The sequence below is a fragment of the Lutra lutra genome, chromosome 11 (assembly GCF_902655055.1).
Source record: "Lutra lutra chromosome 11, mLutLut1.2, whole genome shotgun sequence".
Classification (NCBI taxonomy): Eukaryota; Metazoa; Chordata; class Mammalia; order Carnivora; family Mustelidae; genus Lutra; species Lutra lutra.
Window position 1 is genome coordinate 38568454 of NC_062288.1, and position 12729 is coordinate 38581182.

At 40.3% G+C, this 12729-nt stretch overlaps 1 protein-coding gene across 3 annotated transcripts in view; it reads right to left on the reverse strand.

Annotated features, from left to right (window-relative positions):
- Positions 1–11886, reverse strand: part of SGCE (sarcoglycan epsilon) — a 67089-nt gene extending 55203 nt beyond the window's left edge. The window contains exon 1 of one of the 3 annotated variants that reach the window (XM_047695798.1): positions 11694–11886. In XM_047695798.1, the coding sequence (XP_047551754.1) occupies positions 11694–11802 (109 nt within the window). In that variant the 5' untranslated portion in view covers positions 11803–11886. The remainder of the gene's footprint in view (positions 1–11693) is intronic. The other 2 variants (XM_047695797.1, XM_047695799.1) reach the window with 2 other exon arrangements.
- Positions 11887–12729: the final 843 nt, after the last annotated feature.

The following is a 12729-nucleotide window of genomic DNA, read 5'->3' on the forward strand; positions in this document are numbered from 1 at the left end:
GCCCAAGCTAAGAAGACATTCACACGATCAACTGGCATATACAATTTGACCAATTGCTCAACACTCCCTCTCAAAAATCATCAAAGCCTGAATTAATCCAAAGGTGGCTGGCATGCCCTTAAAATTCCCTAGAAACCATACAATACTTAAAGTTTGTCATAAGATTCCATGATTTATTCTGAGTCTTGTAGCAACATGACTGACGACATTTCATCTGGCCTGGGGCGAGCACTCTCTGAAGAGACATTACTCTTTCCCAAACCTGAATAATTTGCAGACTTGGGGAGGAGGGGATTGTTATTTAATAAAAGCAACTGAAGAGCTTTGAATGGTGACTGATTGCTGATGAGCTAATCAGAATGTCAAGGGAAAGAAATAATAAATAATAACTTACTCCGACATCACTGTCCAAGTAAACAGCAGGAAATGCCAAATGAAATTTAATCTGATTAACGCACTCACCTTAGAACCGAGCTGTCACCTCATTCTCTGTCCACTGTCTCATCTGTCTCTTTTCATATTTCACTTGAAGGGGACACGGACTTTGTTTTCATAAAGTGGATATACAGCTCACGTCCCCAACATATCTCTGCTTCGCTCACCATTCCCCATGTCGCTATGTCGCCTCCTTGCCCTCTACATCTTCTCTTCCCTTCCTTTCTGCAACCATTCTTAATACTTTTTCAGTTGTCTCTTACATTAAGAAATCTTCTTTCTCTTTAAAAAAAAAAATAGTCTTTGACATTATTGTTAGCTACCATGGTTTGAATGCTAGGTGTGAGGCATACACTCAGGGTTTTATACATATTAACTGATTCAATCCTTACATTATCACCTATGTGAAGAAGGTATTATTAGTTCTATTTTGCCATGAGGACAAGAAGTCTTGGGAAATTATGGCACTTACCCCAGGTCATGTGTTTACTAAGTGGCACAGTTGGATTTTGAACACATTTCTTGGCTTACTGCAAAGTCCATGTCATCTACTCTTCAGTACTAACCCTAAATGGTTAAATGGGAAAATAATGTGTAAACTACATATTTTTAAATGTAATTTGAAATATTGTTATTATTATTAGGTCATCTTCAACTTAGTTTTCTTTCTAGAAAAAGTGAGTTTTCCCCTGACTGTAGATTAGAAATAGCTGGAAGGAGGTAATGCCCATAAAAATTAATTCCATGCATTATATGTGTGAATGATTTACACACACACACACACACACACACACACACACACACTTCATTAAAGTAGGAAATCTAAAAAGTTGGAAACTATGAGGGGAGAAAGCTTTGATGAGAAGGGCTGCCTACGCTAACCTCAGGAAAATATACTGCTAAAAGAATGTTAACAGCAGGATTTTAAACCCAAGAATGCCAAAATAAGAAGCCTTCAAACTTTGTTAAAACATTAGAGTTCCAGCAGGGCAAAACATCAGGAATTATTAAACACACTTGAAAATTATTAGAGTTCTATAATTTTAGCACAAGGTGGGTAAGATATTAGACTTCAGAGTGAAACGAAGTTGGAATACAGAAAGATAGTATTTTCTATCAGAGTGTCTGAAGACAGAGTGTCTGGGTTGAAATCCCTGTTTTTATCCACTGTTATGCAATGTCTCTGTACCTCAGTTTCCTTATCTGGCAGGGACAGTCTTGTGCCTTGCTTCATAGAGACATTTTACGAGTTACTAAACGAGACAACACAGTTAAAACCTTCAGAAGAGTGCTTTGCACATGATGATGTTCTCAAAAAATGTGAGTTCTTATTACATTTAATCTACAACTAATATGAAGGAAACTTTAGATTACTTTAAATGTGATTTCTTGAAGTAGATGGTTAAATGAAAATAAAAAAAACTGTAGTGACTACAGTTGGCATGAAAGACGTTAGTACTCCCTTTTTTGTTTTCACAGTCATTAAGACACATGAGAAATGATAATATTTCTATAGCTGAGTGGAGTAAATGCCAGAGGCTGCTAATGAGCAGAGGCAACAGCCCAGGGGCTCCAAATACCCCCCGGTCCATGCAGCTTCATGGAGGACTAAGAGGATGGCACTGGCCAGGCATGCCGCGTGAGAGCTGCAGCGTAATCCTTTTGAGGAAAGCCAGATGCAGAAAGAAGCGAGTCATATTGATATGTGCTATCTCTGACTCTCATAAACTCTTAGGAATTTTTCCTGAGGAAATGGTGCAACAGAAGCAAAAACTGCATGGAGACAAGATTCAGCTTTGCATCATACAATTCAAAATGGGGAGGGGGGGTTCAATGTCCAATAAAAGAAAAAGTGTTGATTTGATAGAATAGCTAAAGGAGAAGGAAAGGTGATCCTCTTCTCTAGGTAGTTTTGTTCCTTTGCTCAAAGAGCCCGAGCAAAATGTATACTGTGTTTCCACAGCCGGGAAACGGTACTATCTACGTTCCATCTCAGCAATGTTGGATAAATAAGGAGCACCCGTGGGACCCTTAACAAAAGAGATCCCTGATATATGCAGTAGGTATATGCACCATTATAATTTAATGTCCTGATCTGCAAAATGTTGGATTATTTTGATAATAATAAATAATAATAATAAAATTAATAATAAAATTAGCAAAAGGCAGAATACAAAATAGTACATAGACGATGTGAAATCTAGTGTAATAGTGCAATCTAGTGGAAAAGGATTAAAAGGCAGAGTGTAAGAGTCACTACTGAGTTAGGGAAGTTAAACTGTCAGAAGAATTCTGTTCAAAAAAAAAAAAAACAACAACAACAACAACAATAATCCTTGCAAGGTTTTTCCAATTAAGAAAACTCTGAAAGAGAAATACTCTCACATCGGTTGTTCATTGGAGCTGTCATTCTTTTTTTTTTTTTTTTTAATTATAGAAGCCCTATATCCTCATTGCAGTGCATTCAAATAGTATAACCAGGAGGGTATAAAACATGAAGATCCCCTCTTTTCTATCTGGGCCCCCCCTCCAATGCCCAGGGGAGCCACTTTGTGTCTTTCCATGTGTGTGCATAAGCAGACAAATGTTTGTGCCCTACCCATACACACACACTGCTTTTTTTTTTTTTTTTTACATAACATGATTACACCTTTTTCCCTTAGCATATATGTTGGACTTGTTTACATGATATCACATTTGAAGGTTGCGTTGCTCAAGCATAATTTCCTTCTCGGCACCTCAAACTCAGCCTGTCCCGAGGAGGACTCCTGATCTTTCCCTTAAAGTCTGGGCCTCTTCCGGCATTCCTCCTGCCCTGAATGGTACCCCCATTCATCCTCCTGAACATGACGGAAATCTAGAAATCATCCTTGACATGTCCTCCTGCCAATCTCCACGGCGAAGACGAATTCCGTCCACAACCCACTCCTGTTGCTATTCACTCCTCAGAAAGTCCCTCCGCGCTTCATCTCCCAGGCACTGTCCCTGCCCAGGAGGGCTTCATGTCCATGGGGGATTACAAAAGTAGCCTTGGATATAGTGTGCCGCAAGCAGTTATGACCCCTCCAACCTCTTCTTCACAAAGCGGCCAAAATGCTCTTTTTGAAATGCAAATCTGATCTTGTACCGCTGAAAACCCCTCCGAATATAGGTTTTAGGATACAGATTATACTCTTTAAGGTGGTCTAACAGGTCCAGCAAAATTCGATACCTGACCTCCTATCTCACCTCCTCTCACATGGCTTCCCTCTTCTCTCTCTGCTCCAACTTCACTGGACTTCTGCCAGCACCTTATATTTGCCCAGTGAACCTGCCCCAGGGCCTCTACAGAGCGCTTTCTTTGACCTCAAATCTCAAATACACCTTTCCTCTTCACCTCACTAACATTTACTCATGCTTCAGATCTCAGTACTCCTCAGAGAAGACTTCCTTAATCTCCCTGCCTGGCCAGATCCTCTCCTTAGAAATCCTAGTAGTGTTGGTAGCACTTACTATAGCTCTAAGGGCACATTTATGTGTGTAATTATTTAATTAATCTTTGTTCAACCCCTGTAGTGTAAAAGTTTCATAATGGCTGGGACCGTACAATCCCCAGCATCCAACACAGAGTCTCAAAATAGGTTGATATCCAGGAAATAAATAAATAAAAGAATATTTAGTAAAGATGACTACTACGTTTTCTAAGTTTTCATTACGGCTATCAATGCTCCATGAAACATCCTTATACTTCTACTTCTGAGCACTTTCACAAGTCTATCTGTAAGCTAAACTCCTAGAAGGGAACCGGCTAGACAAAAAAAGGGCATACATTTCAAATTTTGATAAGCACATGTAGCAATCTGTTCTGTTTCCACTTCTGCAGTACTGGCCTTTGATGAGAATCAACTCTATAGCTATAGAAAATGGAAAATGTTAAAGGTGTTCCACTGATGAGATATTTCATAGGAGAGAAAAACCAGTGTCATTTTACCGCATAACAAGAAACGCCAATTTGCTAAAGAGGAAAAAACAAAAACAACAACAAAAAGACCTTTGGGGCTAATTTTTTTCTTTTCATCTGCATTCCAAGGTAAAAGAATAACTTAACATCTATGCCTATCATTGGAGAAACCGGAAACTAAAATATTTCACTCTAACTACTATAGGAAAATTAACTGTGATCTGTTCTTTCAAATTCGCAATAAACCCCAAATCTCCATAATAATCAAAATGGTGACCAGATGAATGAGTGAAACATTAAAGAATGGGAAAGAATTTACACCAGAGCTGCCTAACTCCCAAGCTTTTTTGAAATGAGCAGCTTTTCATTTGTCAGAAAAGAAAAAGTCTGCCTTCCGTGTCACAACAGATGCCGTGGCAATTCCCGTGGTACAAAATGCCGAAGATCTATTCTAAAAATCTGATTAGTCCAAGGCAATTAAGTAGAAAGTGAGACGTGCTAAAGATAAGTGCTTTGTACGTAATAAAACACATTGAAACCACTATTGCATAAATACTGCATAAAAATTCTTAGATGAAGGAAGATCCAAAAAACAAAAATTCTACCAAAGTGACTCTGGAAGACAAGAGCACTTTAGCTTTACCCACATTATTATTATTATTATTATTTCAAGAATACAACGTTAGTAATCACACCAGCAACTTATATTTTGAGACAACCTATTTAAAACTTTTTTTAAGTTTTAAAATTTACCACAGAGGGTTATTTACTTCCCAGGAGCAGGAGCAAGCATTGCATTCAAGGAATCACAACTAGCTGTCTGTGGATCAGGTGAACGAGCGGTGACAAGCCAGAAGCTCATCTCTGAGCATTTCTCTCTTGGAAATATGAGCTCAGCGCAGGAACGCCTGTGGCATCTTCAACAACTGGGAAGCGAGCCATTACAAGTTGCCCTGTGCATTATTACAATCCCACAAAAGTGCATGGCACTTTTATAAAAGAGAGAGAAAATAAGGAGAGACTTGTTCAACATGAAAAATATACTTTACACAGTCGGAGCTAGAGTGACCATATCCCTGACCTAACAATCTAAGTGAGAACATTGTGGGTATGTTGCAGGGGGTGGCGGGGATGCGGGGGGAGGCAGGAGTAAAAGGAGTAGGAAAAAGTTGGGGGAAAAAAATGCCTGAAGAATATTTTCTTCTTTCTTCACATCTCTCATCTGAGTCCCCCTCCGTCCCCCACTCCAAGGCTCCAGGACATAAAATGAGTTTCTGTGGAGTCAGATGTGTTACAGGTTATCACTCCTCAGAAATGGGGTCCTCTGCTGCACACTCTACAGATTTTGAGCAATCAAGTTTCCAAAGTTAGATATAGTAATCAAAATAAACAATCAATAGGTGGATGGAGGAGAAAGAAAATCTGCCACAAGACATGTTTGAGACACAAAGAATGTGCCCCTGGGACCGTCAGAATCCAGGCTAACCTGAAACGGAGAGAAGTTAAAAGAGCACAGGGTCGGAAGCTACTTTTGATTGAAAGGTTTTATCTTCAACTGAAAAGCTAAAAATTATAACCAAGTGTGTCAAGGACATAGAAGAGTGGTGAAAACTGCCCCCTGTTTCCCCCAGGGTAAGAGGATCCAGAGGCCAAGGGCTTAGCTGTCCTGCACCAGCAGCCAGCAGCGGCTGCTCCCCCTTAACCCTGGGTGCCCCAGCATCGGGCAGCCACTGCCCGGGAAGCCTGTTCCCAGCCAGCGAGAAACATCAGGAAAGGAAGAACTATGGGAAACAAGTTAAGGCCCCGGACACTCTGCGGGAAGGGGGTGGGGGGAGCCAAAACAGAGCCAAAAGCCCTTTAATTCTCTTCTCTTATAGATATTCATGTTTGAAACAGAATAAGAGGGTAGGAAGGAATGTGTTAAATTGCCCCATTACAGCTACTTTCAAGTTGTAAGAGATCAACTTGCAATACATAGGGCTCTTCTTTTTAGACAGTTTATCAGAAACAAATGAAATGTTTCCGTCACAAGCTTCTTTGCTGCCCTACACGAAAATGTTATCACAGCCTTCAGATTAAACATTAATTGCAATAAAGGTGAATATTTTTGATATTTTGAAAGAACAGACCATGTAAAAGTGTTAGGTTGATTCCCTTGCTGAGCTGCACTAACTGTTAGAAAGGTCTGGAATTGAAATCCGTCTCTACCTTTCACCCACTGGAGCTAGTTCTGCTTTTCGAAACAAACAGAAGAGAGTTTATGTCTACTTTTAGTCTTCAAGCTAAACATTTCCAGACCCTTTGAGGATACCTCCTGTGACAGGATTGCCAGACCCCTCACCATCCCTACGGACTGTTCTGGAAGTTGTCTAATTTGTCAACGTCTCTCTTTAAATGTGACAGCCAGCAATGGACACAATACTACAGATGTGGTTAATTAGAGGGGGGTACTATTAATTTTTGTGAAATATGGACACTATACTATTCTTAGAATCTGAATTTGATTTTTTTTCTTTTTCACAGACACATCAAGCCGCTGATTCATATTAACCTTCTTTTCCCTCAAAAATTGCCACCACATTAAGTCACCTCCTTCCTTATATACCAATGAATTATGATGTATTTACTGCTATAAAACATCTTTTGCATGGCACAGCAGCCTGTTTAGTAATATTAACTCTAAATTCTGTTATCTACTTATCACAGTTACCCCTTTGCAAGTCATCCCTGGATTTTAATGCAAGCCTCTTAAATCTTCATCAAAATCATTCATAAAATTCACTGAAAAAGAAAAGACCCAGAGCAAAGGCTTGAATCTTTCCCTAGGGACCACTCTTGGACCCCAACCGAGTAACCCACACACCTGGTGGGTGTTTAGCTTAGCCTACCTCATACTCACAAAGCAATCCGGCTAGTCTACACACCATCTCGCATAAGAGCATCTAAAGCCTTAACAAATGCTTTGCTGAAAGCAAGATGCACTTATGTTTCAAAACAAAGTGTACAAAACTACACATATTAAAATTATAGTCTTTGAAAAATACATATGCACACAGAACAAAGACAAGAAAGAAAGAAGCATCAGTGGAAATGTCTGTTCTAGCATCAGACTGTGGAGATTGTTTTTTATTCAATACTGTCTTTACTATAGTTACATTGTTTAAAAATTGAAGACACTAGGAATTCTGCTTAGAGAGAATGTTGTTTGGAGGCAGATCATATTAAACAGCTTTAAGAGCATTGAGACTCCATCTGATCCTACCAACTAAAAACCCGATCAAAAAAATGTTCATTTAAAAAGACTTGTTGATCCTTAGGAACACCAGCTTCTTTTTTTGAATTTTGCATTCCTGTTTTTGGCTAACATTTCTGGAAATCAGGAAGACAGCAGACTAGAGAACAGTATTCTGAAGTTTAGAAAAAGCTTGAGTGTGTGTGTGTGTATGTGTGTGTGTGTAAGAGAGAGAGTCTGTTCATGACTGTCTGTCTGTATGTCTGTTATGTCTGTCTTTCTATCTCAGCTGGATAAGTTCAATAGGATAAAAGGGGGAAAAAAGCCACCATGTTAACAGTTCTATGAAGCTTTGGACTAAACCACAGCTCCATCTCGAGAATTTCTAGCAGACACATAAACTCATATCATCTATTCACCTGGAATCCTTATTTTGCAATAAGAGCAGGAAATAAGATCAGCAATAGGATTTGCACTCTGATGTTTAGAGCTGAGGCAAGGGTAAGGTTCAAGAAAAGGAGTCAGAAAGAGTGAGTGTGTGCTACAGTTAGTAAAAGAGAAAAAGAAACAAAGTGGCTGGTTATTTAGGAGAAAATAGGATCTATAAATCCTGCCCTTACTGGAATCCTCAAACAATCTGAAATTTGATGGAGAGTTTTTTTAACATGTCAGGGTTTCTTCACTGATTCAGCATTTTGTTTAGAGCATGGTTTTCATCAGTAGGAAACCCGTGTTAGAATCTGAAATACATGTTGTCTTTATCTCTTTGAGTTCTCTCACTAGTTCTCTCTGGTCCTGTCTCTCGCTATTTTTAATGTTTGAGAGAAAGACTAGTGAAAATTCCAATTTGCTTAGAAATACAATTTGTCCATTGTCCTAGAAGCTAAGCTAAATACACCAGGTAAAACTACAGCTTTTAGATTGATGGCAACTCTTATAATAGTGATAAAATAACCAAATACTAAGTCTAGCTAATACTAACAACTGAAAACGTTACTTTGCTTAGAAATAAATTTCCCTACCATGCTAAAAGTTAAGCCAAATGCATGTAGAAAATCAGCAGGTTCATAGGTCCATAGCAAATTTTCATTTACAAGAGATTTTAAATGTCTAACTAGAAAGTCTAGTTATTATTTGACAAGTGAAAATTCCACTTTGTTTTGAAATACAATTTTCCTACCACCCTAGAAATTAGGCTGAATACCTGAAGTAAGTCAAGAGTATCACATTTAACATGGCAAATTGTCATAAAATAGGTAAAAGTCCAAGTAGAAAGTCTAGTTACTACTTGACAAGGGAAAATTCTACTTTGTTTTGAAATACACTTTTCCCACTACATAAGAAGTTAAATACAGGTGGTAAATCAACAGCTTCATAGATCCACAGCAAATGCTCATAAAAATGTTTTCAACTGTCCAAATACAATGCCCAGTTATTATCTGATAAAATAAATATGCTTATTAATACCCTTCTTTGCTTTACATGCAATCTTGTGCAAAATGGGTGAGAAACAGTCAACACTTGGAAATATCTGAGAAAATCCAAAATTCACTTGGGATACTAAATGTCAAAAAAAGTGTTTAAAATTCTTGTCTATTAAGGGGGATAGTTAATGTTGTTTTGTTAGCTAACACAAATATTATCTAAAGTATTTGCCTATCATAGTTGATTTTTTGTGTTTGTTTTTAATATTGCCTTGTTGTTTCAGATTTTAAAAGTTTTATCATAATCACTTACCTATCGATATTGTTTTTTTCCTAGAAAATTCTGTTTTTAAACAAAGTAAAAATTATTTTATATGTTGAGAAATAAAAACACAAGGAAATACACCAAAATGATAACTGTGTATGTTAGAATAGTGAAGTCAGGGGAAATTCTCAGTTCTCTAGTTTTAAATATTTATGTACCAATGTTGTTCATTTAAAATTTTAATTAGAAAAAGTAATTAATATTATTTCCTTTAAAAAAAAAAACCTGGGGAAATATAATGTTATTTGACAGCTCTCTTTGGAAAAAAATTAATTTGAAAAATTAATTTAATCTCATTTTTAATTTTTAAAAATCATACACATGTAGCTCTATGAAGAATATATATTATTTTGATACATAAGCATGCATAAAGAAAGTCTGAAAAAGTAAACTATAATGTTTACAGAGGTTAACTCAGGATGGAGGGGTTACAGGTGATCTTGATTTTCTTGCTTTTTCCCCAGTTTTCTGGAGTTCTTTTCTCCTGAATTTTGCATAGTGAGTAGGAATTCAGTATGATAAAAATAATACTAAATCTGTTTTTATATTAAAAAAATTCTGGTTAACAGTTTGAAATAAAAAATTTAAATTGGTTCAAAGTGGTTTAAACTTTAAGTGTCTTGGGACAGATTTTTAAACCTTCCTTTTCCCTACCATCTATACTGGTTTTTACTCTCACGTTTTAGAAAAAGAATATCTTATCAGTTTACAATTAGGTGAAGTAACTTTTCCGGACTGGAAAAAGTCTAAGGGGTTGACAGTTTGGTGGTCAGGAGAATGGTACTCTGGCAAACATAAGAATCCTAAAATTATTTTAACTTGCAGGAAAGGATGAACATCTTAAGAGTAAAAGGCACTTCTAGAAAGTATAATTGTGCTCACCCCAACTTCCTAGAAAAATATCTTTCATTGTTGGAAATCTTCACTTATATCCGATGGTCAACATCTCATTTCTGATAAAAAGTAAAATCTCAGTAAATGTGCTCCAGTTTTGTTTATTCCTAGAAAAGCTAGCTTCACGTGCAATTCCTGACACCCTGTCATCTACAATGGGCCAAATTCTTAATTCTCCTATACGTATAAATAATCTGTAGCAATGTTACTAAAATATGCTCAGTTTTAGCCTTCGAATACAAATGTGTCTCATCCATATTTCAGGAACCTCACTCAGCTGTAAACAATTGGTTTTCCCTTTTAACTAAACTTCTTTTTCTAAGATCATCAACAAATTGTCCTTTTTCTCAGAACCTAACACTTTGAAGCACTTAAGTGAAAATCCTCGTTATGGCTTTTTTTTTTTTTTTTTTAAGCATCTTTCTTCATCAGCATTATAAGGCTTGTAACTCACTGCAATTTTATCTAAGGTAAAATATGTATGTTTATATGCATAAATACACACAAACATTTGTGGCCGAATCTCGGCAACACGCTTGAAAGGATTAAACTTGCGGTTACCGTGACTAAACGCATTCATTCTCTCTACAAGATTTAGAAAAATGTAACGTTGCAGGGAGAACTAGGTCTCTGTGTAAACCTTGTAATCACCACCAAAAGACCATAGCTGGGAGCCTCCGGAGCCTCCAAGCACACTGGAGGCACCCACAGCTGTTTTTAATTGTTTCAGCTTTTCAAAATAGTGCAGTTGGTGGGGCAAACGGTGTTGTTTGCAGCGACTCTGGCCCCAAGCCGGGGTTAACCCTGACCCGAACGCCCTGTTTAGCTCCCAGCATTTCACGATTCTGCTTCCCCGCTCCATAAACCCTAAGAAAAACGAGATCTCCGCCGCCGAGAAATGCTCTTAGGAAGAGGGGGAATTAAGTGTTTCAAACGCACATTTTTGTTTTCTCTCCCGATCGGATTCAAGGAAAGGAAAGAAAAAGATGTGTTTGCGTGGAAAGGGACGCAGCTTGACACCCATTTCCTATGGCTTGTCTCCGGGCCGCAGTGCCCCCTTCGTATGGTAACGACCCCCAGAAAAATGGGCGACAACCCCCAAGTCTTTGCTGCAGGGATGGGGAGAGGTCCACCACCAGGGCTGGGAATTGGGGGGTGCGGGTAGGAATGGAAATTGGAGATGGAATTTCTGCGCGCTCTAGGCAGGGAGGGGCCCGCGGGGGCGCGGAGAAAAAGAAAAGGCCAGGGGTCAAGCCTGGAAAGGGACTCACAGGGTCCAAGAATTGGGGTACGGGGTGTCCTGGAGGAGGGGTGTAGTGGGGACGGGGCAGCAAGAGGGGCTGACACCCAGAGAATGCACCCAGATACCCAAAACCCGGGCGGGGGATGGGGAGGCGGCGGCCTGTTGGCCCCAGGACCTCCCGTCGCGCGCGGGCCACTAACCTGTCAGCAAGAAGGTGCCAGTGGTCGCGGGGCTCATCCTGCGTGTCCCCCGACCCTGTCCCGTCCAAGCACAAGGGTCTCCCAGCTCCCACCACCGGGGCAATTGCATTCTTGGCCTGGCTAGGCCGGCCGTCCTCGATTCTCCCCTCCCCTCCCTTTCTTCTTTCCTCCCAGCTTGGCCAGTTCAGCATCAGCATCCTGCACCCCCTCCTTAATCCCGTACTCCCTCTAGCGGCGGGCCAGTGTAGCGTGGCCATCGCCCCCACCCCCATCCCCCATCCCCCCTCCGCCCCCGTTCCCCTCCGCCCCCCTAGCCCGCGGAGCACGCTGGGATTTGGCGCCCCCCTCCTCTGTTCAGCCTATATAAGGCTCCCAGTCGGCGCTCCCGGTACACGCGCTTCAACTTCGGTTGGTGTGTGTCGAAGAAACCTGACTGCGACCTGGGGAGAACAGCGAAGAGGGTCCACCGAACCTCGAGAAAGGTCCGCTGAGCGGGCTCGCGTCCGGAGCCACTCCGGGCTGCAGAGCACCCAGCGGAACCCACGCCTGGCGCAGGTGTGGGACCCCGTCCTCCTGTCTTCGCAGAGGAGTCCTCGCGTGGTGAGTATGCGGTGAGGATGTTTCTTTTATTAAGATCACATTCCTTCCCTGTCCTTTTCGGGAGCTGCGGGAGATGGAGTAGTGCCCCTGAATGTCTCCACGCAAATCTTGTCACGCCTTCACTGGCAGAACCCCAAAACAGAGTGGAGAGACCAAGCCTTCAGGGCTCTGATTTCCAGGACTCAAGTCCAGATAAGGGCTGTAGACAGACATGAGCTGCGGACAGACATGAGCTGCAGACGGACATGAGCTACAGACCAATCTGCAATTTGCTCTTCAAAAGCGCTACATAGTGATAGGCGCTACAAACTAATTGGCGCTTCAATGCGCTATAAACGGATAAGCGCTTCAAATGCGCTATAGATGGATGGGCGCTTCAACAGCGCTACAAACTGATGGGTGCTTCAATGCGCTACAAACTGATAAGCGCGTCAAA